Genomic DNA, 25,185 nt, shown 5'->3' with positions numbered 1-25,185 from the left:
AATTCCATATACTAGCTTAATTCTGCAATTAGCCCAACATTTATGGTATTTTTTCTGATTTAGAAATTATAGTAATATAAGCTTCATTAAAAGAAACTGGAACATCAGATTCAAATACTTTGTGATAAATGTTTACACATTTAGGAAGCAATTTATCTACATCTGCCTTATATTATTCTATAAGAAAATAATCTGGTCCTGAGACTCTATTGATTTTCAATACCTTTGCTGTAGACATGTTTGTGCATAGCCTACTCTAGCAAAAAGCAATTTATGCTTAGCGTCTGTAATTCCTCATAAAAATCTGGGGAGGAATGAATAAGAAATGGAGGGAACAAAAGTTTTAACTTCCTGTTTCATTTCTCTTCTTGTAATGCTCCTTTTTCATTCATTCATTCATTCATCACATTTATATAGCTGCCCATCTCACACAAAGCAACTCTGGGCGGCGTATAACAATTTTCATATCCCTTACGTGCTACCCATTCAATAACACATGAGGATTTTAATGAATATTTAAAATGAATATGTATACAGGCAGTCCTTGATTTACGACCATTTGTTCAGTGACCGTTTGAACCCCCCTCCCCTAATTTGTGCGCTGCCTGCGCTGGCCCTCCTAGGACTCCCCCACCACCACATGGCACCCCTGTACTCCCTACCTGGGAAGTTTCCATCTACAGGTATTCCTTGCTTAGTAACCACAATTGAGACTGGCAACTCCATCACTAAGTGATGCAGTCGCTAAGCAAACATGATGTGACCACGGCGGACTTACGTCACTTCCCATTCAGTCATTAAGTGAGTTACCGTGGGTCATTAAGCGAGACATCGCATGACTACAACTTGTAATTTTACTGTCAGATTCTCCATTGATTCTGCTTGTTGGAAGCCAGTTGTGAAGTAGACAAATGGCAATCACATGACTGCAAGAACACTGCGATGGTCATAAATACGAGGACTGGTTGTAAAGTTACTTTTTCAGCACCATCATAACTGTGAATGGTCACTAAACAGGGCAGCTGTTAAGCAAGGTCTACCTGTATAAGGAAGCCACTTGGGTGTGGAAGGATACTGCCATTATTTCTTTGCAGCAATCAGTTATGGTAAAGAAAAAAACAATTATAATAGCTGGAGGAAAAGTACACTCTTTATTAGTTAGGTGTAGTAAACACCTCACATATCTTTCAAAAAATTTGTTTTCCTCTTATGAATTCCTCCCCCATCTTTCATGTTGACTACCTAAAGTATAAACAATATGTTAATTAGAGATATGGATTACAAGTTAAAAATAATATCAATTCCAGGGCTGCATATGTGGTAACTGATGAGAATTGCCAAATGTATTATGAGATTCCAATCTAATGCCTTTGAAATGAAATGGTAATGTATCATCATTAGCATCTCACATTCAGAAGATGAATTACAAAAAGTAGGGGATAATTCCTAAAATCAGATTTAAGTTTTCAGGTCTGTGTCCTAAAACCATGACAGTGAAGTATGTACAGCCTCGTTATGCTGAAAGATGCGTTAAGCTAACACTCAGCAAAAGCTGCAGGCATTCTACTCTAGTGCAAGATTTATTAAACCACCTTGTTTGTTACTTTGTTTATTAAGGGTGAAATAATAAGGGAAAATGGCCTCAGATATTTGGAGATGTAATTTTTGAGTTTGCAACGAAAAGCAAACTGATTTGCAAAATGGCTTCAACTGTATTGCTCCAGTATTCTTTTTTCAAAATCAAACACTGACCAACCAAACATCAACCCCAAATGAAAAGACAGAAAATAATCAACATGTTTTGTTAGATTCTTAAAATGGATTAAAAACATGAGGAAAAATTGGGGGTGTGCTTGAGTTTAGAAGAATAATCCCACTACATGCAGTGGAATAGAAAGAAGAGGGGAGAAAACAGAATTCCCAAGTTAAAATGGTAATTTGTTCCCAGGACTAAGAGAGTGGCAAATCCAATTATAAATTTATACAAAATTTATTTTAGAATAATTTCCCAAATTTCATCAAGAGACAATTCAGAAATTGCCAAAAGTCAGTGTGCTGACTACTAATTACTGTATTAATTAACATACCTTTAGCTGCTCTGCTTATATAATATCAACAAGTCAATATTGTATATTCAGTGTGTTCAGATATTAACGATGACACAAATACTAGCAGGAAAAAAAATGTGATCACAGTCAGAAAAACAAAGCCCTATTTATCTGGTTAAGGTTGCCGTGTTCTTTTTCACACAACACACAAACACACTCAGTTTTGGTTCAGCCTTTCTGCCAGAAGCCCAAATGCGTTGTACCTGCTTTAGTTGCTTCATCAGGGCTTCATTGGACTTCACTCCATCCTCCTTGCGCAGTTTCTTGCGGGAACTGACAAGTCGCTCCCCAGCTTTCTGGGATCGCTTTGGCTTCGGTGGGGGAGGTTTCTTTGCTGAGAGTGCATCCTGGTGAGGAGAGAGGCAGGCACAAGTCCATTTTACCCCTTGGCAAACTTGCTCAAGTTCCCAGGAGAGTCATTCATGGAGCTAGCAAAGCTCACCTCCTCAACCCTCCCCACCTCAGTCAGGCCAGGTGAGTCACAAGCAAAAGGACCAAGAAGCCAGAGCAGGAGGGACAAAATGAAGGGCAGCACTATTTTACACTGCTGGTGAAGAGAAGGTGTTTTTAATGTTGCTTCCTCACGTGTCCAGAAGCAAAACACTGCAGATGGCTATGCTGAATCTCTCATCTCAGCTTGCTGGTTTATTAGAGAATCTACACATTCAACCACGTGGAGGAAAGATACTTTTAAAAAAAAAAACAGGGAAGGGAGATTTTAGACTCCTCATCCCAATGTAAAATGGTTACCAGGTGAAGGGTAGAAAGCCCTTTTCTTTCACATTATAAGGGACAGAAACATGTTACTTCAAGTCCAGAATGAAAGGCAATGTTCTTTGAAGCCTGTCAAAAAAGGCAGAAGGAGGCAACCTGCAGCCTCGTGTGACCACCTAGAATTTGCAGACTAGAGAAGTCACACTACCAAATTTCAAAAGCAATCAATCAAGAAGTTATTTCGGGGGGGAGGGCGGGCGGCTCTGGACAGTCTGACCCCAGCCCCTTTTAGTGATGTCATCACTCCACCTACTGTGGCTGCTAACCACGCAATAATAAAAGAGTGGTCCAATCTAGCCAGTGGGAGAGAAGCGATACCCAAAAGCTAAGGATGGCACCATGTCATGTCTCTCTTCTCTATAAAGTATTTCTTAGTCAAAAAGGTGAGCTATGCTTTTGGATTCTTAGTGAAATCCATTCCACAGGATAAAAAACAACTCTGCCTTCTCTGCCACTGGGTAGGTGGGATGGGCCTTCTGATGATACCCGTCTGTGATTCGGGTAGTCAGCAGCCACGGTAACATCACAAATCTAGGCAGGGTCAGAAGCTGAGATCTGCTTCTCTGTGACCGCTGCAACTGCTCTTCCCTTTCCCTTTACACTCACCTCTCGCACATCTGGCACCATCTGCAATCGGCCCTCTGTCCCAGCAAATTTGCCTTCCACGTGTCCGTTGACGTCACCCGAGCGCTGAGTCCCCAGCGTCACATTCTTGGCTCGCAGCAACTTCTGCAGCAAGAGGTGGCCAGCTTCAGTGCGGCTGAGGCTGTTACTGTTAGTGGATGCCGCCACCGCTGCTGCTGCCGCTGCAGCAGCAGCAACAGCAGCCTGTGCCACAGGCTCCCCATTTGCTTCCCGCTTGACTGGCTGGGGACTACTCATCAGGGCACACTGGGCCACCTCTTCCTTGGGTTCCTGTTTGATACAAACAAGGGGAGGGTCTCCTGATAGGGGCAAAACTCTTCCCACGACTAAGGAAGCCAATTTCCCCGCCTGCCCATTGACTGCTACTGGCTCCATGGGCACTTTGGTGGGGCCCTCGGAGTCTCTGAGGCTACCAGGGCCAAGAACTGTTTCCTTTGTGTTGGGAACTAAAGGCGCCGGGTCAGGGGAGAGCAGGGGACTGGGAGTGGTTGGCTGGTGTTTCTGGCTGGGGGTTGGCTGCTGTTCGGGGCTTTTAGCCAGGAGCAATGGGGATGGTCTCTTTGGCTCTGAAGGGCTGGGCTGCTGCTGCGGCAGAGAGGCCATGCCAGCGATGCTCAAGGGAACCGAGGGAGCCTGAGGAGTAGGAAGCCTTGGGGGCCCCTGTTGGTGAGGGCTGGTGGCAACCTGCTGGTTCGCTGGGACCTTCTGCTGCTCGGCAGATGCAGCAAACCCCTGCTCTGGACGGATCTGGAATACAGCAAGAGGGGGCTGCCTTGGGAGCTGCTGCCCCATGGAGCCGGGGAGGGGAAGCTGTGGAGCAGCCGGCCGGCTCTGGTCAAGCGATCCCTGTGCCTGCCCTGGATAAGGGCTGGCTTGTCGCAATGCTTGGTTCTGCTGCAGCAAGTTCTGCTGATGCCGCTGCATCAGCAGAGCCTGCAATTGCTGCTGCTGCTGAGGAGTGAGGTTCCGGAGTTGTGGATTTTTAGAGATGACTCCCTGAAGCTGAGCCCGGATCTGACCCATTACAGGGCTGGCCAGGATGTTCTGGCCTTGGGGTGATGACTGTGGGACTATCATGCCTTGCTGCTGCTGCTGCTGCTGCAACGACATTGTCAACCCAGGTGTTTTGGAGGTTCCAGCTGGGCTTTGAAGGCGCTGCTGCTGCTGCTGCTGCTGCTGCTGCAGAGCAAGCTGGCCTGGTAAGCCTTTAGAAGGTTGTTCTAGGCTTTGGCCCACAATCCTCTGCTGCGGAGCCATGCTGTTCTGCCCTTGATTCTGCTGCTCCATCTGCTGGTTGAGCAAGTGGGGAGGCTGAGTGGCATCCCGGTGCTGATGGTGATGGTGCTGCTGCTGAGAAGACGCCTCTTGCTGCAGGATACTATCCATGGCTGGGTGAGTCCGCAGGGGCTGTTGCAGGTGGTTGCTTTGCTGCTGTAGGCTACTGTTCTGCTGCTGTTGCTGCAGCTGCAGCTGCAGAGGACCCAACAGGTTCTGCTGCTGAGAGTCCAGGAGAAGCTGCTGTGCTTGGCCCATGTCGGCTGGCTGCTTCTGTGGCTCCCCGTGCTGCTGGAGCATCAGCTGAGAGGACTGCTCTTGCAGAGGGGCTCCGTGGCTGGGCACCCCTTGCTGCTCAGGGGTATTCATCTGCCCTCCCAGCTCCTGACCTCCTAAATGGGGCCGAAGTTGCTGCTGCTGTTGCAGTACACCACCCGCTCCCTCCTGGGGAAGCACCCCGGGGCCTTCTGGCCCTCCCTGCTGTTCTTTCACAGCCAAGCCCTGCTGCTGCTGCTGCTGCTGCTGCTGCTGCTGCGCTGGCAGGGCTGGCTGCATTCCCTGACTTGAGTGCAGCGGCTGGTTCAGAGACCCATGCTGTGCAAAGTGCTGGATAGGCTCAGCGGCTATTCCCTGCCCTTGGCTAAGGGCACTTGGTTGAGCGGCCTGGCCCAACATTCCTGGCTGCGTGCCCTGCCCCTGCCCCTGCCCCTGGCCAAGGAGCGCCTGGTGCTGGGCTACAGGATTCTGCTGCTGCTGCTGCTGCTGGCCCAGCAAATTCCTCTGCTGGCCAAGGAGCCCTGCCTGATGCGGTGGCGGCTGCTGCTGCTGCTGCTGCTGCTGAGGAGACAAAAGGAGCCGGTGCCCCATCATCCCTTGAGTCTGCTGGGCCAGCTGCTGAGGACAACCCAGGGCCCGATGCTGCTGAGGAGTCAACAGCATTGGCCTCTGGGCAGCCTGATGGCCTAACACACCCTGATGCTGCTGCAGCATCGAGTGCCCTAATATAACTTGCTGCTGCTGCTGCTGCTGCTGCTGCTGCTGCTGCTGCTGCTGCGGAGAGAGTTGCTGGACCACAGCTCCTGGCTGGCTGTTCAGCAGCCCCGGTTGCTTAGGGAGCAGGTTCTGGTTTGGCTGTGGTGTGGGTGGAGGTGGTGGCGGCTGACCCATCAAACCAGACTGGCTTATTGTGCTTTGCTGCTGCTGCTGCTGCTGCTGCTGCTGCTGCTGCACAGATATCTGTCCCATCAGGCCTTGCTGCTGAAGCTGCTGCTGCTGCTGCTGCACAGACACCTGTCCCATCAGGCCTTGCTGCTGCTGCTGCTGCATTGTCATTTGTCCCATGAGGTTCTGCTGCTGTAGCTTTTGGGCCAGCTGCAACCTGTGCTGCTGCAGCTGTCTTTCCTGCAACAGGCGATTGCCAGGAAAGAAACTGCTGGCAGTAGTGGCCCCAGAGGGTGGTGGCAAAGGTGACTGCTGCTGGCTCATGAATGGCAAGCCCTGCTGCACTGCCACGGGTGCAGCCTGAGGGAGGCGCAGGCCCCCCGCCTGACCTGGCAAGCCCTGCGCCCCCTGCTGGAGGCCGTGAGCAGAAAGCAGCTGGCCAGGAAGCTTGGTCATGAGACGAGGGCTCTGGGAGGGGCTGAGGGCCATGACTGTGGAAGTTTGCTGCTGGTGCTGCTGCTGCTTGTTACGGTATTCAGCCATGAGGTTGGTATGCTCCTTTTGTTGCTTCCGGACCTGTTGAATGGGAAAGAGAACATCAGAAGGAATTCACTGCTTATCTTCTTCTCTTCGCCAGGAGAGGGCAACTTTGCTCTGAAGTATCAAGGATAGAGACTTGCATCACTCTGAACCCTAATCTCCTCCCTGCAAATATATCATCTCTGCCCGCTCTTCCGCCTAGCAACTGCCCCCGTTCACTATGCAATTTCCCCCTCCTTGTTCTTACCAGACATCTCAATCTTTACCTTAATTTGTTCAAACTCCCACTCTTCCTCTTTTAGTGCCACTTACTCCAGAAGAGACAACAAGTCAACTATTAGAGTTGTCAACTAAGAGAGTTATTCTTGCTCTCTTTCCGTACTTGCTGATTATCTTTAATGAACTTTTAGCCACAATTTAAACTTCACAGAGAACTCTGGTTATTGGGTGAACTAAAATATAAATGAATAAATAATCCCAGGCCTGCTAATATTGTACACATGTGCACATATAGAGACACATGCACACATGTGCAACTTTCTTGGTCAAATTAAGAACTTCATGTACACAGAGACCCAATACTATCCAAGCTGGCTCGGATAACATACCTGATCCAGCTGCTTTTGGATCTTGCTTTGTTGCTCGGTTACTAGCTTAAGCTTCTCAGCATCGGCCTCAGGGAACTCACGGCCAGCCTTTTTAGCTGTCCGCTGCTTAGCACACAGGGCCTTGCGGGACTTGCGGTGCACCCCAATTTGCTCCTCCAGCACCTTTAGCTGCATCTGGAGAAGCTGCTGGGTGTGGAAAAGCCACTCTTCATACTGACGCTGATCAGCCTCATCTGGAGGTGAGAATAGGAGACAATGATTTTGGTAGCTGGAGAGCCATGCCTACGAATCATACCTTGCGCAGGAAAAAAGTGCTAACTTCTGTAGCAAGTCAAGACTGAACACTGCAGAAAGCAGTACAGGATGAGCACATTTGCTTGTTTGATATCAAAGCCTTCCATCTTTCTCTATTTCAGATTCCATAGTTGTTGTTTTTTTGGTGCAAGGAACAGTAAGGAACATGGATAAAGAAAAAGCACTGAGCAACATGAGTGGGATTAATATCTCAGGGTCACAAAGAAGGAACACAAAAACTATGAACATACTGTATTATGTGCTGCTGTCTCTATCACCCTAATATTGTTGAGTCACAAGATACATTATGGCAAGTCTTGGTTAAAACATGGTTTCTTGAATAAGTTATAATGACTGGTTTACACAGTGTATTAAGTGATAAACCCTGGCTACCAAGCTACAATGCCAGGTTTCATGCTAAGCCAGAATTTAGCAAACTACATTACTGTGCAGTGCAATGTGACAGTCCAGTTTGCGTGCAAGCCATTCTCCTATTCAGGCATATCTGTGGGTAACTAAGGTGCTCTGGAAATGTCACAAATTAGCTGCCCTTAAAAGTACTTGTTTGTACTGGCAAACAAACTACTTATTCAATAGTGCTAAAGAAGAGAGACATCTCTCCCCCTTTTCTTAGTACGCCAACTAGCATCCAGTAAGTGCTTTACAGTTACTTGTGGATCTATCAATTGCATGTAGACTAAAAAAGAAAACATGACTGAATTACAAAAGTCATTTTCAAGGTTACATATTATTTCTCAGCAGACTTGAGCCAGTTTTGAAAAATATTCACAGCCTGCTTTTATACCAATTGGGGACACAATACATAAAAATGAAGATTAGGAACTATGCTTCCAAACAGTTCCTTATTTTCTCTTTAGTATATATGTAGTATGTCCAATTTGGTCCATTACTTCAGAATTCATAAATTTCCCAGAAGACAGCTTAGGCTCTGCTGAGAACCGATGTGGGACCTTAAAAATGACTTTCTTGGTTATTTCCGAGAATGGCATCCACCCAGACCTTCCTTGTCTTTCTATGTACAGCTGAAAGAACATGGATTTAACACAGGATGTAAGCTGCTTTTAACATGACCAACCGGCTTACATCCTGCGACAATACCTTTAACACCATCAAACAACAACATCTGCCTATCCCAGGTCCTTGGGAAGGATTCAGTAGGCGGATAAAAATGCCAAATCCAGTCTAAACATCTGGCCGACTGTGCCACCAACAAAATAATACTGTTGCTAGCCTTTTGTCTCAACCTTCCGCATGTATGAACAGAAATATTTATGTTGCACAGAAATTGTGTTTTGAACCAGAAAGCAGTAGTTATTCCAGATTAAGCAATCCAAAACGATCTCAGCACATGACTGTATTGTATGCAAGATGAGCAAGAAGAGACTTTAAAGAAAAGCACAACCCAGAAGAACCCAGCCTAGACTGCCAGCTACTCACTGATGACGCCTTGAGCAAAAGTTGGAGGGTTTGGACGAGCCTGTGCTGGATCACTGTTCCGCTCCTGTAAGGAATTTTAAATTATAAGAACTACATGCAGCCTTATTTAATTTATATTTTATAGGAGTCACTTCATTTATACCCAAACTACCTCAAGATGGGATACATAAAACCCTCCCTCCTCCAATTCTTCTCTATACTTTCTTCCCTGAGATAGAGTAACTTAATAAACTTTCATGGCTAAAAATGAGCTTGAATCTGGGTTTCCTCAGTCCTGATCAGCCACTGAAACTGCTATGGCACATTGGGTCTCTTAGAGGTAAGACCACTTTTCTCTGCACCTCCTATTCACTCTGTAGCTAGTCTAGCCAAACCCTGCCAACTGAATCACCTCAACTCCCCCTAAACCCACCAACAGAAAATTGGGAAATGGGGTTCTCACATGGCCTGCCAATCGCTGCTCACCTGCCCTCCAGTTACAGGTAAAATGTGGTTTGTCATTTCAGATGAAGATGAGGCTCCAGATAACCTCTGAGCCAGCAAGGAGACTTGTTGCCTAGAAGGAGGAAGGATGCAGGGCAGGAGGAGGGTTGGAAGATACCACATAAATACAATGAATACAGCTAGTATTAGTCTAGGACTGAATGGGCAACATCTGGCCTTCCATAAGTTTTTGGACTGCAATTCCCATCTTTCTTCACTAATGACCACATTGTGTGGGGCTGATGGCAGCTAGATTTCAGCAATATCCAGAGTTTATCCCTGGACTAGGAAACAGAGCGTTTCGATTTTAAGACAGTCTTTCAAAGTAAGCCTCTCCAAACCAAGAAACACACTTCGTTTTCAAAATTCAATGTGACTTCATAATTCTTGATGGAGATCTCAATCATGCCTTTGATTTTTATATGGATTGGAATATCCTACCCAAAATGTATTTATAATCAAAATTGGAAAATGTTTCATGCTTATTTCCACACATTTAATTTGGTAGATATTTGGCGTAAACTTCATCCCACCACCAGGGATTATACGTTTACTTCCTATGACACAATTTTTTTTGTGATTATTTTTTTATTTTGTTTTTTATTGGATTGCGTTTTAGATTCTAAGACTGTTATATCAGATGATGCTTCAATTACATTAACTCTTCAATTTAAAAATGTTAATGATAGTTAATGGGTAGCATTTTAATACTTCTGTTATGTGATACTATAACAATTTTCCTACATATATTAGACCACAAACTTTACAATTTTTTCTTAATTAATTGTAATTCAGCTAGACTTCAATTGTAATTCAGCTAGATAGTCTGGGATGCATATAAGGCCAACAGAAGAATCTAGATCATTGCTTATGTTGCTAGGTGAAGGAAATTTAGAAATCTTCATTATCAACAGATGGATAACAGAACTAAAGAAAGTTTTTCAGTCAATGCAACAAAATCCTACCGAACAAACTTTATAATGTTTTTGTTAGCCAACGTACAGCTAGCTTTTAATTTTGTAAATCACTATACAAATTGGATAAGGTTAATCAATATGATATTAACCAATTCTTGAGTCAAATTAATATTCAACCATTATCACAGGACAATATTGATATTTTGAGAACTCCTCTGTCACTCCAAGAGATATTAAAGATGATTCAATTGATGAAAAATGGGAAAGCCCCCGGTCTGGATGGCTTCCCAGTTGAATGGTGTAAGTTCTTTATAGATATGCTGGCTCCTGTACTGTTAGAGGTGTATAATGAATCTAAACTCAGGTGAATTACCACTACAGGTAGTCCCCAGTTTAAAAACAAGTTCCGTTCCCAAGGTCTGTCCTTAAGTCGGATTTGAATGTAAACTGAAACAGTATTATTGTATAATAGTATGTAAGTAGCATTGTGTAAACTCAAACCAAAGTGTATTTAACTCAAATAATTATGTATTTAACTCAAACTGTTGTTAAGGCTCCATTCTTAACTATGGGTTGTCTGTAAACTGGGTATTCTTAACTTGGGGATTACCTGTATTGTTTTATGAGGCTTTTATAACAATGATCTTGAAAACCAGTAAAGATTCTAAATTTTGTACAAATTATAGACCTACCTCAATCGTTAATGTTGATACAATGGTATTAACTGTTTCATTGGCCAGGCAACCTCAGAAGGTTTTACTATATACAGTGCATTCGGAAAGTATTCAGACCCCCTTCACTTTTTTCAATTTTGTTATGTTGCAGCCTGATACTACAATCGTTCAAATTCATTTTTTTTTCTCATTAATCTACACTCAGGACCCCATAATGACAAAGTGAGAACAGAATTTTAGAAATGTAAGAACTGAAATATCACATTGGCATAAGTATTCAGACCCTTTGCAACAACACTTGAAATTTAGCTCAGGTGCCTCCCATTTCTCTTGATAGTTGCTGAGCTGTTTCTACATCTTGACTGGAGTCCACCTGTGGTAAATTAAATTGACTGGACATGACTTGGAAAGGCACACACCTCTCTATAGAAGGCCTCACAGCTGACAATGCATACTCTGTCAGAGCAAAAGCCATGAGATCAAAGGAACTGCCCGCAGAGCTCAGAGACAGGATTATTGCAAGGCACAGATCTGGGGAAGGCTACAAAAAAAATTCTGCTGCACTGAAGGTTCCCAAGAGCACAGTGGCCTCCATAATTCTCAAATGGAAGAAGTTTGGCACAACCAGGACTCTTCCAAGAGCTGGTCGCCCAGCCAAACTGAGCAAGTGGGGGAGAAGAGCCTCAGTAGGAGAGGTGACCAAGAACCTGATGGTCACTCTGACTGAGCTCCAGAGATCCTGGGTGGAGATGGGACAAAGTTCCAGAAGGACAACCATCACTGCAGCCCCCCACCGATCTGGGCTTTCTGGCAGAGTGGCTAGACGGAAGCCTCTCCTCGGTGCAAAACACATGAAAGCCTGCTTGGAGTTTGCAAAAAAGCACCTGAAGGACTCTCAGGCTATGCAGACCAAGGTTCTCTGGTCTGATGAAACCAAGATTGAACTGTTTGGCTTCAATTCTAAATGTTACGTCTGGAGGAAACCAGGCACCGCTCATCACCTGCCCAATACCATCCCAACAGTGAAGCAGGGTGGTGGCAGCATCATGCTGTGGGAGTGTTTTTCAGCAGCAGGGACTGGGAGACTGGTCAGGGTTGAGGGAAAGCTGAATGGAGCAAAGGACAGAGATGTCCTCAGTGAAAACCTGTTCCACAGTGCTCGGGACCTCAGACTGGGCTGAAGGTTCACCTTCCAACATGACAACAATCCTAAGCACACAGCCAAGACAACACAGGAATGGCTTAGGGACAGCTCTGTGAATGTCCTAGAGCCCTGACTTGAACCCTACTGAACATCTCTGGAGAGACCTGAGAATGGCTGTCCACTGATGGTCCCCATCCAACCTGACTGAGCTTGAGAGGATTTGCAAAGAAGAATGGTAGAAAATCCCCCAATCCAGGTGTGCAAAGCTTGTTGCGTCATACCGAAAAAGACTCGAGGCTGTAATTGCTGCCAAAGGTGCTTCAACAAAGTACTGAGTAAAGTGTCTGAATACTTATGCCAATGTGATATTTCAGTTTTTCCTTTTTAATAAATTTACAGACATTTCTAAAATTCTGTTTTCACTTTGTCATTATGGGGTACTGAGTGTAGATTAATGAGAAAAAAAATGAATTTCAACAATTGTAGTATCAGGCTGCAACATAACAAAATTGAAAAAAGTGAAGGGGGTCTGAATACTTTCCAAATGCATTGTATAATTCATTCCTCTTGGTCCAGATTTATTAAGAAGGATTGGATAATTTACATCTATTAATTGATGCTTTGGATATAGTTCGAGATAGAATGGACTTTCTTGAGATGTCGAAAAAGCATTAATATGGTTTGGATTAATCTTCTTAAGCAAATGAGCAGATATGGGTTCCTGTTTTATTTTATTTTATTAAATGGATAGAAATTTACTATCAACAACCTTGGGAATGAATGATAAAAAACCAATTTATTTCAGATGCATTTGAGTTACAGTCAGGGTTGTCCACTCTCCCCTTTGCTTTTTCATTTAATTCTGGAACCCTTAGCAATTTTTATTAAGCAGTCTAGTGACATTACAAGCATCACTTTGGAGGGTTTTGAAATAAATTATTTCTATATGCTGATGATTTTTTAGCAACTTTAAATAATTAACTATTTCACTGCCAAATTTTATACAGGTCACTCAACATTTTGCTAACTATTCAGGATATAAGATTAATTGGAGTAAGTCTTTTTTACTTTCTTTAAGTTCTGAAGTTTCAACAGTATAATGTAAAGAGGTTTTGTAACTGCAACAGATGATATTAAGTGCTTGAAATTTTATATTCCTTAAACATTGCTAAATGTCTGGAATTGAGTATGTTAAATTTTTTAGAAAAGGTTGTGTTAAACATTAATAGATGGATTAAAATTCCACTGTTGGTGGAATTAAGTTAATGTTATTAAAATGAATATTGTTCCATGATTAATTTATGTATTAAGAGATATCCCAAAATTAATCTCAAATATTTTATTTGGAAAGATATATTATTGAGGAAATTTACATGGGAAAATAAACCACCTAGGATTTCATTAGCTAAATTCAGATTATCTCATAAGCATGATTTTAATTTACCAGATTTCCAAAACTATCATTGTGCTTATATTTTATCAGCTATCTCTATGTGGAATGAACATTTAGTAGAATATCAATCTTGTGGGCTTTGCTGGAAGAAGTTCCTTGGAATTGCTGGGGTCAACATATAGCAAAAAGGGTGTTTAATTTCCAGGTTTGCAAGCAGACAAACATGTTTCGGCCCGCTTGGGTCATAGACTGGGTTTTGATGTGAGGCGCATGAATATTTGGCTTTACGGAAAAATTCTACCTCAAAATAGCGGGCAAATGTTCTATTGCTAGCTGTGGGTGGAATCTGGAATGGATACTTTAAATCAAGTACTTTGTAATGATTATTTTTTTAAAAAATTCTCAACTTCAAATAGAATGTTACTTTCCTAACTCACAACAATGTAGTCGATATAATCAGCTCAACCATATTTTAACAGCTCAATATGGACCAGATGCTTTGGCTGCCCTTAAGACACCAGAGATGCTATTGTACTTGACGGAGTTGATATCTGAATTAGACCCACATTGTTTTTCAATCCAAAATTAAAGAATATTTTTAAAGTTGACATTAAGGACATTTATGGCTCATGGATTAAAGAATTGGAACACCTGATAATGAAACATCAATGATTGCAGGTCTTAAAAAATGTTAAATTTGCTTCAGTGGATTTAAGAATAAAACTGACATATCAAAAGATTTTATTTCAAATTTACCTCACAGCCCAAAGAATAATCTGGAAAGGATGGACATCAGATTTTCTTTGTTGGTGATTAAAAAATTTGAGGGGTTACTGACTCATATGCTTTGGTGTTGTGAATCACTGACATCTTTTTTGAATGATATTTTAATGTATGCAAGTAAATTGATGGAAATTTTTTTTAATGTTAAAGATGTTAATGTTATGTTAAATTACGTCCCAAAACTTTGGAATGTGACTATTTTTTAAGACTTATGGTTATACTGGGCCTGAGGTAGTGCTATGAAAGTTGTTTTGAGAAATTGGAATAGTAGTAATATTCCTGATATTAAGAATTGGATTCAAGAGATGTGTAACGTATCTGCTTTTGAAAAGATAATTTTATCTACCAATTTTAAAAAAATGACTAATTATATTCTTCTTTGACATAGATTTTATGACATTTTCTACTGTTAGAGAATCATTAATTTCTTCTTTAATGTAGATTTAAAACTTTTTTGATATTTGGTTATTACATGATACACACACACACAATCATTTCCGCCATTTTAATTTTTTTGATTGTTTAGTAGTTAGTTGACTGTGGCATTTTTGTTATTTTTCATATATTTATCTCCCTTTTTTGTTTTTTTGGATTTCTTTCTGTAAAATTTGTTAAATGAAATAAATACATCTTTTTTTAAAAAAAAAAGAATAAACACACTAGGAGTGGGGGACAAATGGGAAGTTGCCTTTTTATGTTTTCATCATTGCAATGAAAAGATCTCATTGGGAGCCATCACCAGAAAGCCACTTCCTTTAACTCCAAAACATTAATATTACTTTTTCTCTTCTAGCAGACAAGTAATCAAATGAAAATTAAAGACACTCAGCTATTTATGACAGAGTGGCCCTTCTCAACTTGTTCTGGAGCACAGCACCCAAAAGTTCCAGTTTAGGAGGCACCAGACTACTATATCAACTCAGGCAGGAGGGCTGGGGCAGACCTATCATCTATCTTTGGCAGGAATGAAAATAAAATTTATTATTTGAATTTGATAATAAAGGTGAGGAAGAAGCTCAAACCATGTCAAGCAACTGCTATCACTGTTACATGGGAATCCTGCCTCAAAACCTTCTGCTCCATCAGTGCTCTAGCTTGCTCTTTACCTATTCATGCCTGGAGCTGCTTACCTATTCATGCCTGGAGCAACCCCAATGCTGCCTTGTGCCATGACTTTCTTGATACCCTTTAGAGCCACCATCTTGGCTTTGGCAATGGGATCCATTATGTCCTCAGTAGCAAATTTATCTAGATCTGTACAAGCACATGGGGACAGGAGGTAGGAGGTATAAACAGAGAGAAAAGAGACCAAGACATGAGGAGTCTATGCACTGCTGTTATCTCAACATTAAAGCATTTGCGATCTAATGCATACTTCACTAAACTGAATAGCTGATTGACTGGAAAACCACTCCTTGCCAAAGACTTGCTGGAAATATTAAACTCCAATTCTTCGCTGCCACTTAGTGATCACCTGGATTTCTATTGTCCATATATGGTAAACCTAAACAAACATCACCCCCAATATACAGTCCACAGTGGCTTCAGGCTATCATTTCTAATCTGGGAGTGAATTGAACTCACCACATGACAGCTCCTAGTTCACAGAGAACTAACTCTCCAGAGCTAAGATCCCAACCATATGGTAAAGGTAAACTTTTTAAGCCTTTTTCATACATATAAATCACATCTGGTTTTCTACACAGTAATACCCTCACTACAGCAACCAGCTAAGAGTATGTACAGATATGCCCCGTGCAATTTTGATGTGCTCCCCTGATGTGTTGCTGCATAGCCCCCAGTTGGCTGGAATGTCTAGGAATTACAGCCCCAAGACATCCAGATTATTTAAATCAGTAGACAGGACTGATAAGATGAAATTAAAGGCTAGGAGTGGCCATTGATTCACTCATATCACATTAAAATAGAACGCAGACACACACATATATTGCACTCTTGAACATTTGCTATTCATATTAAGCTATGTGCTTTTCTTAACAGATTAGGAAAAGGCTGCATTTAAATTTAGATCAGATTTGGCCTGATGAACCTGGCATTGGTATACTTTTTGAAAAATCCCAACTGATGAGTTCCAATTCTCAGAATGTTTCCTTTCCAGTTAGCCCCTGCCAATCAGTAGAATAGCAAATTTTAATTTGCAATTAAAGCAGCACTTGCTTAATGACAATTAAGAATTCTGTGTATCCTGGTAAAAACTAAATAAATAGGCTAATATAGTTCCCATACCCGTATCAGGGAAGAAGCTGTTAGCCAGCTGCTGCTGCTGCTGCTGCTGTTGTTGCTGCTGCATCACAATTTGTTGGGGCTTAAGTCCCATCATCTGCTGCTGCTGGACGCCTTGCATATTCTTCTGGGCTAAGACCTGCTGTTGGTTCTGTTGGCTATGAGTTGCCTGTATGCCATGCTGAGGGGTAAGCATGTGAGTCTGGTTCTGAGGTACTCCCAGGTGTGGTGTTAGCCCTTGGTTTTGCTGGGGACCAGCCAGACGTTGCTGCTGCTGCTGCTGCATCAGTTGCTGGTTGCCCACCATGCCCTGTGGTCTGGCTACAATGCTCAACTGCAGCTGTTGCTGAGGGCTTACTAGCTGCCCATCATGAGGTTGGGAAGGGGGAGCAGAATGTGCCAATACAGCGTGGGATTGGAGGTGCTGGGAGCCCCCGGGCATTTGGGCAGACATCTGCTGCTTCTTCTGCAGTTCCTTCTTTTCATGTTCCAGCAGATCTTCAATCAGGAGAGGGAGCTCGCTGGCCACCAAGGAGCTTTCCATTTTGTCTAGTTCATCAGCCGGAGAGTGCTGCTGACTACTAGTCAGACTCAAGGGCCCTCCATCTAGCTCAAACTTTTCCAGGATGGAATTAGTGTTGTTGGGCACTGAGACAGGAATAAGTGATGGACGGGTTTGGGTGCTGTAGAGGACCTTATCTGATATGGAAGTGTGACTGTTGCTGTGGAACTGAGCCATACCAAGTTGCACTCCACCAGAACTCATGAGATTCTGGCTGGCTTTGATGTTTACTCCTAAGGTAGCAATCATTTTCTCTGCTCCTTCAGATTTGACAGGAGGTTTCTCTGCAGTGCTAGTATTAAACTGGCAGGGTGAGGGCTTTATACAGCCTTCCTCTACCTTGGGTTTGATATCAGCTGGCAGGCTAGCCATCTTGCTGTCCAGCATGTCACTTTGGGCCTTGAAGGTTGCAAGGATGGGGGATGGAGACACCCTTGCAGAAGATGAACAGGGAACTTGGAGAAGGCCAAGTCCTTCTTTCACTTTGGGAACATCATCTCTGGACATTAGTGGTGCCTTCTGTTCACCTGGCTTGCCAGCACCAGCAGAGGGAGCATCCTTGAGGTAGGGACCTACAGAGGGCTCTTTTTTTAGCCGATCCTCACGTTCAGCCTTTTCGTTGGCAGATTCCACCAACCGCAGATGCTCATTGAAGATATCCTTCTTATCTCCAGTGTCCAGTTCTGGGTCTGTATACGCTAGCAAATCAAACTCATCACCATTTAATAGATCATCAAGGTGTGGGTCATTGGTTTCCAGGTTATCCAGGTTGTCAAGATCATCATCACCCTTGGCAACATCTGGATCAAGGCTTAAGTTGGCCAAGTCATCATCATCTTCAACAAGGTCCTTGTGGGAATCAAAATCATCATCTAAATCTGGTTCCACTGGGACCTCGCAAGCTAATGGCCTGCTGACTAGACCTAGCTGATTCTTGCCAGCGGCTGGGGTAGCGTCAATGTTGGCTGAGGCAAGGGGTACATCTTTAGGGACAGATGAAGAGGGTGTTCGGGCTGGGATATGTCGCACCTCCATGTTGCCAGGAGGCAGTATTAACTGGGGAATGGCCTTGGCATGAGAGTGATGATTATTGCTCATCTCTGAACCCTGAAGGGAGGATGAAATAGGGATCTTCTGTGTTTGCATCCCTTGGCTTCCCAGGACAGGGGCCTGCACAGGCATAATGGAAGCTTTCAAAGCCTGATTGGTACTGTCATTCCCAGGCAAGAAGAATCTGGGTCGAGCCTGCAGATTCTGTTGGACAAACGGAGGGCCAGCTCCACTTCCTAGCACTCCTTTTGGGATGTTGTGCCTTAACTCAATGAACTGGGCTCCCAGTGGGCCAGATGAAGTCTGAAACTGTTCCCCAGGACCAGGCAGGCGCGGAGCCAGGCCTCCCAAAGTCTGACGACTTAGGTCTTGGGTGGGGGGCTGTAGGAAGCGTGAAGAGACTGGGAGACGCATGGATGCTGCTTGCTGCTGCTGCTGCTGCTGCTGCCACATCTGCTGCTGTGCAGGTGGAGTTTGGAAGACACTGCGGGCATAAAATGGCTGTGCAGCTGCTGTTACTGATGGCCTGAAAAATGAGACATTTTAAAAAGTGGGTTAGGTAGCCTGCTACCATTCACCCTAAGAGGTGGCAAGAAATCTTTTATAACTTCTTGTTTTCTGGCTGGTGAGATAATGACAACAGTAGGAAGAAATCCTCAAAAATAGGGGATGGATTCCCTCTGTCCCCTATTTTTGAGGATTTTGGATTTTGTTTAATGCAATTGAAGACTCATTTATTTAATTTCCTGCCAAAAACTAGTTTGTCACTAAACTTCAGCACTGTAATCTTGGGGAATCCTCAGCACCACAAAATAATGCTTGGACGTGGCCCACTCACTGCCTGCTCTTACCTGAAGCCACAGTTTGCCAGGCTTATCCTGTTTCATCAGGGGAAGACCAATAAATAATGGGCAAGTTAATGATCTACTGAGAGAGAAATTCTTATCCTACATATTAATACTCTTACAGGCATCAGAGAAACCTGTCATGAATCAGCAAATTGTCCGCATTCTCCCACTTTGCCAACAGGGTGCTACTATGTGTATTCTGAGGTATTTTTGGTCTCTTTTGGACTACTTAAAACTCCCAAATACTTGGGTTAATTTATCCTTATTCTCATTTTTTAGACAAAAAAGGGTCATAAAAATTCAATCCTATCCATTCCAGTGATATTACATCATCTGCCAGTCCCCCTGTAGCCCTCGGAAAGGCAGGAAGTTGCTGATGAGCTTTGGCAGAGCCGGGATGGGGGTGGTTCATCCATCCTAGTGCTCCTTGATCTCTCAGTGGCTTTCGATACTGTCAACCACAGTATCCTTCTGGACCGGCTGCAGGGGTTAGGAGTGGGAGGCTCCGTGTTCCAGTAGTTCACCTCCTTCTTTAGTAGTCGGTTCCAATTGGTGTTGATAGGGGAAAGAGATTGCATCCACAGCCCCTCACGTGTGGGGTGCCTCAGGGCTTAACAATCTCCTCCCCTCTCCTGTTCAACATCTACATGAAAGCTCCTGGTGAGGTCAACTGCCATTTCAGGGTTTGGTATCATCAGTATGCTGATGATACCCAGCTCAACATCTCAACCCCAAGGGGCACAGGTAAAGCTGTTGATGTACTGACCCAGTAAATGGAGGCTGTTCGGGTTTGGATGGGGCAGAACAAATTTCAGCTCAATCCTAACAAGACTGAATGGCTGTGGCTGTTTGGACCCCCCAGGGCCAGGGATGTTACCATCATTGGTCTTGGATGGGGCTGCATTCCTTATTCAAGACCGGTGTGCAACTTGGGGGTCCTTCTGGATTCACAGCTAGTTTGGGCTGCCTGCATCTGGGGGTATTTCATGACTTACCTTGGATGGGGTGACACTTCCCCATTCACGGGTGGTGCACAACTTGGGGGTCTTCCTGGACTCACAGCTCCTGCTCAATGAGCAGGTGGCAGCTGTGGCAGAGAAAGCCTTTGCACAGCTCCATCTGGTGCACCAGTTGTACCCTTTCCTAGATCAGGGGGCCCTTCAGATGATCCCTCATGCCCCAGTCACCTCATGGCTTGACTACTGTAATGTGCTCTACATGGGGCTGCCCTTGAAGCTTCAACCTGTCCAGGATGCAGCGGCATGAGCAGTAATGAACATGCCTTGGTATGCCCATGTAACACCTCTGCTTCACAAGCTGCAGTGATTGCCAGTTTGCTTCTGGATGCAATTCAAGATGCTGGTTATCATCTATAAAGCCCTACTTGGCATAGAGCCTGGTGACATGAGGTACTGCTTATCTCCCATAGTATCTGCCTGGCTGATTCTTTCTGGCAGGGTTGGCGTATTCTGGGTTCCTTTAATTAAGCAATGCCATCTATCAGGGGCCCAGAAGTGTACCTTCTCTGTCGCAGCGCCTGCCTTATGGAATGAGGTTCCCCCAAGGTCCAAATGGCCTCCAACCTGCTGGTGTTTCGAAGGAGCCTGAAGCCTGATTCTTTATCCAGGCCTTTGGCGGGGTGACTGAAGCCTCCTTTTAACTTAGGTTGTTTTCTTTTGTTTTCACCCAGTTTGTTATTCTGCCACCTCTACCCCTTTTTTGTGTGTCATGTTTTTGTTATTGTCATGTTTTTCATGTTTTAAATTGTTGGTAAACGGCCCAGAGTTGCTGAGACTTGGACGGCATATACATAGATAAATAACTAATACACAAAGTTTCCTTCTGCTACTCAAAATCAGTTTTATCACTGGATTTCTGTGGCACAATCCTAGGGTGCTTGAGGGGGTGCTAAAAAGCGGGTGGAGTGAGTCACAAACTGCAAGATACCTTCTCTTGGCTAGTAACAGAATTCTACTGATCAATAATTTGCCTCTTTCCTTCTGTCCATCTCGGTATTGTGACTGGATCGGCTTTTCTAACACCAGCTAGAGCCTTACCTGCCATTGATATCCACAGCTGACGGCGTTGCTGCTGGAGGTGGCCGAGCCAGTCGTTCATCCTGCATGTAGGGTGCCTGTACCATCACACCACTGGGGAGTTTGCTGCCCCCTGGGGTGCTCCCCAAGCTACCAAGTAGTCCCTTGTCCTATAAAAAGGAAGAGTCAACATGCAAGATTGTTACTGTCGGACAGAACAGTATGAGTACCATGTTAGAAAAAAATACTTTCAGGAAAGCCATCATGTACAAAGTTTAGTGCAATAAGGGCCATCACTCAATTCCATTCATTTAAGCATTTATCTTACAGACCTAAAATAACCACAGGTTTAAATCATCAGGGCAGTATCAATTTTTTAAACACCAGACCTAAGAGCACACATAAAAGGTTACATGTGTCACATATAAAGCAGATTTAGATCAGGTTCAGGCCCCTGCTGCTGTCTGTTCCAGAATGTCAAAAAGAGGACCTCTTTCAGATCTTTGAACAAAATCCTTTCAGCAACGTATCAAAAGCTGTACGGAAAGTTGGATTCCATAATTCACAGTGCAGTCAAATGTCGGCCCTCTCTGTGGATATAGGCCTACCTGTGCTGATGGGTACGGAGTCATGCTGCGACTGATCTGCTCAAAGGCTGGCCCAGGGGCCTCAGCATTCCACGAGGACTGAACACTGGTGGCTGCAGCTGCTGCACTCTCTTTTTCTTGCCTCAAGTTGTTCCTCTGGATCTGCTGACGTATAAGCAACTCCCGGAGCCTCTGGCGCTGGTAGAGTACCAAAGTAACAGGGCACAGAGAGTTATGAATGTCCTGTGCTGAGGAGCCCTCTAAGCAAATCTGCCTCTCTTTCCTCCTTCAGGACACACATACTTCTTCACTACCCTCCTTCACCACATTACTGTGCCCTCAGATACCAGGACTGAAAGACAGCCCTTAAGGCCCTTCCAGTCTATTAGTCCACCTGTGTCAGGCCTAGCCCAAGGAACTCCAAGAGACAATGCAAAATCAGTTCAGCTATGTTTATTAGCTACAACCTCTAGTGAGAATCTTCCCAGACTGAAACCCCAGGTCCCAAGTCAGCCAACCACAACAGTGTGAATTCCTCAGGGAGGTGCCAGTCTCATCCTCTTGTAGTTCCCATGCTCCTGCGGCGAGCTAAGAAAATGCTTATCTCCCTGAGCCTGGCCTTCATAATTCCATTCCATCACAACCTGCTATAGTTCCCAATAGGCTTAATTATGCTAAAGTCCAACTTCCCTGGTACAACCCCTCAATGTAATCAACTCACCTGGCGCTGTTTTTCCATCTCCGTCTGGGTAGTGTTGCTGCTGACAGCCCCCTCCTGGCCAGCTGTCAGTTCTTGCAGCTCCCTACTGGGGGGTCCTATTGTCCCCTCCTCCCTCTTGTCACTTGAGGGCATGCCTCCTCGTGGCAGGAAGGACAAAGCGCCATCTTGCTGTGAAGGCGGCTGCTGGGGCAGCACCGATGGAGGTCGTAGCGGGGAGATTGTGTAGGAGTCTGGGGTGTTTTTGCTTGGGCCCAGAGGGCTCCCAGCCTGGTGGAAGCCCGGTGAAGAAACATAGCTTGTGCTTTGAGGTTTGCCAGGAGCAAAATGGCTGTTGACCCCTTGGGAAGGAGAACTTTTGACTGGCTCATTGGGAGGGAAGGTGAACCGCATCTGCGGCTGAGCACTGGGAAAGACACTGGCACCAGGGGAGCGAATAAACTGAGATTGCTGGTTGGTCTTTGGGTGGGACTCAGATGAGGGTGGCACTACTGAGAAACTCCCAACTGCCAGGGTGTTATGGGAGACAGGCATTGGCTTGAAGCCAGCATCTGGGATTTGAGCCCGAGGGGGCTTGTGCAAGGGGGCAAAGGGGTCCCGGGACTGGGGCCGGGAAGGAGGTCTGGAGTAGGGGTCAGGGGACTGAAAGCGAGGAGTGACAGGAGACTGGCAGAAGGCTTCATTGGAGAGCGGACGGGGAGTGAGAGGGGACTGGGAGCTAGATTGAGACTGTGGGCTGGCAGGTATGCGTGAGAAGGGGTCAGAAGGCAGCGAGCGAGGCGGCAAAACGCAGCAGGCCTCTGGAGGTGGGGGCTGAGGCCTTGGGGTCAGTGGGGGCTGGGCATAGGGATCTGGGTAAGGCGACTGCCTATAGAGATCAGCCTGGCTGGGTGGGGAAGCAGCCAGAGGGTGAGAATCTGGGGGCCGATGCCCTAAGCCTGGGCTTTGTGGCTCCACCTGAGACTGGCGTGGGGTGAGTGGGGCTTTAAAAACGTCAGGGGCCTTCATTTCACTGGAGGGGTGAGCACTGGAAGGGGAGTTGCTATAGCTGGAGCTGTAACTAGGAGAGCTAATCGCTGGACCAGTGTCCTCCTTCTTGACATCCAACCCTTTCTTTTGCTGCTCCCCAAAGGGTGGGGGGGAAAGCAGAAGTGCAGCTCGCTGAGGGCTTCCAGGCACAGACAAGTTTTCCAGGGATCCACTTGGGCAGCGGGGCTTAAGGAAGGGGTCCGGTGTAGAGGGCTGATGCCTTGGGGTTCCAGGTGGGGTGGGCTGCAACTCTCCAGTTTGTGGGGCTGGACGAGGGTTTGGGAGGAGTGGAGATTGTCCAGAGGCGGCGGAAGAGGAAGAGGAAGAGACAAAGCCGCCAGGCACTGTAGGACTCTGGCCCACCAAGGAGGGGGAAGGAAAACCTGGATCTGGTGGAGGGCAAGCAGAGGCCATGCCATAGGGCTCATGCAAAGGCACTGGCACTGGGGGCTGGGCACTGGTGGCAGAAGAGGGAAGCTTGAGGAAGAGCTCACTGGGCGACTCGACGCCTGACCCACTTGGCAGAGCTGCAGCATGATTGATGTAGAGGGGCTGCCCCGATGCTGAAGCAGCAGAGGAAGGAGGTGGCAATGGCTGAGTGGCACCAGACAGCACCCCCTGCTGGGATGGTATGCGTAGATGAAGGGTGGGGCGGTCTGGCCTTCGCAGCACCTCCACTTTGGTTTGTTTGCTGATCTGGCTCTCAGCTTGCTGTGAAAAGGGGAGAAGAAGATGCCCCAGAAGCACACTGTCAAAGACATCATCAATGCCAGAAGAGCACACACAAAGGCAAAATGTGAACAGTTTAAAGTTTTACAGGACACGGGACACCAGATATTTCCTGGGGAGGGAGGAGAGGAAGAATGGCCCTTGAAAAACCCATCTGAGTGGCCCTTGAAAAACCCTGTCTATGGTTTCTGTGTGCTAGATAAATGTGAGTCTCTTTGTCTTTGCATAAACTGCTTACTCCTTATTTGGGACATTTGCATCCTGCTTCCAAAACAACAGAACAAATTAAACACTGAATTCATCATTTAAAAATCTTAAAGTTCTGTGAAAAAGTATTTGCCTCCTTTCAGATTTTCTCAATTTTTACAAGTTTTTACCATCCAACATTGTCAGAGGTTCATGTGTGTCCTACAGATACATAAAGGGAGTCTCAATGAATAAACAACCTTTTGATACTTGCTTCATTTACTTCATAAACAAAGTAATCCAACATGGAATATGCCGGTGAGAAAAAGTAACTGCCTCCACCCCTTAAATTCAGGAACTGCCTGACCCCACCCCACTTAGCTTCTATAACTGCAATCAAACACATTGTGAAATTGGGGATCAGTCTTCCACATTGCTGCACAGGAATGTTGCCCCACTACTCCAGGGCAAACTACTTCAAATCAATGTTTTGAGGGTTTTCTCACATGAACTGCTCTTTTTAAGTCCTGTCAAAACGTTTCTATGGGGCTGAGCTGGCCATTCCAAAACACTGACTTTCCTCTTCATCCATTCTCTTGCTTGCATGTTTGGGATTACTGCCTTACTGCATGATCCGCTTGTGCTTCAGATGAGAGATTATCTGGTATCCTCCTGTAGAGTTTTACGATACAAAGCAGAATTCACACTTCCTTCAATGATAGCAAATTATCCAGGTCCTGAGAAATTCCCAAACCATGGCACTGCCATCTCCACGCTTGAGAATTCCCATTGTGAAATGCACCATTTGGTTTCCATAGACATAACAATATCCACATTGCCCGCAAAGTTCCATTTCTGAAACATCCATAAAACATTCCTCCAACAGTCTGGAGGGTCACCTCATGCTTTTGGCAAACTTTAGACAAGCATCAATGTTCT

At 45.0% G+C, this 25,185-nt stretch overlaps 1 protein-coding gene across 9 annotated transcripts in view; it reads right to left on the bottom strand.

The window, feature by feature from the left end:
• Positions 1 to 25,185, bottom strand: part of KMT2D (lysine methyltransferase 2D) — a 109,285-nt gene that overhangs the window by 26,855 nt on the left and 57,245 nt on the right. For all 9 annotated transcript variants that reach the window (XM_088138239.1, XM_088138237.1, XM_088138233.1 and 6 more), the window contains 10 exons: positions 22,306 to 24,042; positions 21,606 to 21,782; positions 21,019 to 21,167; positions 16,505 to 18,639; positions 15,388 to 15,511; positions 9,329 to 9,419; positions 8,864 to 8,927; positions 7,112 to 7,344; positions 3,489 to 6,539; positions 2,312 to 2,455 (listed from right to left, as the gene is read on the bottom strand). In XM_088138239.1, coding sequence (XP_087994365.1) covers positions 2,312 to 2,455; positions 3,489 to 6,539; positions 7,112 to 7,344; positions 8,864 to 8,927; positions 9,329 to 9,419; positions 15,388 to 15,511; positions 16,505 to 18,639; positions 21,019 to 21,167; positions 21,606 to 21,782; positions 22,306 to 24,042 — 7,905 coding nt within the window. The remainder of the gene's footprint in view (positions 1 to 2,311; positions 2,456 to 3,488; positions 6,540 to 7,111; positions 7,345 to 8,863; positions 8,928 to 9,328; positions 9,420 to 15,387; positions 15,512 to 16,504; positions 18,640 to 21,018; positions 21,168 to 21,605; positions 21,783 to 22,305; positions 24,043 to 25,185) is intronic.

The sequence above is a fragment of the Python bivittatus genome, unplaced genomic scaffold (genome assembly GCF_059951505.1).
Source record: "Python bivittatus isolate LINGU-HERP-01145 unplaced genomic scaffold, Pbiv_v1 ctg000220_np1212, whole genome shotgun sequence".
Classification (NCBI taxonomy): Eukaryota; Metazoa; Chordata; class Lepidosauria; order Squamata; family Pythonidae; genus Python; species Python bivittatus.
This window is presented reverse-complemented; position numbering and strand designations above follow the sequence as displayed.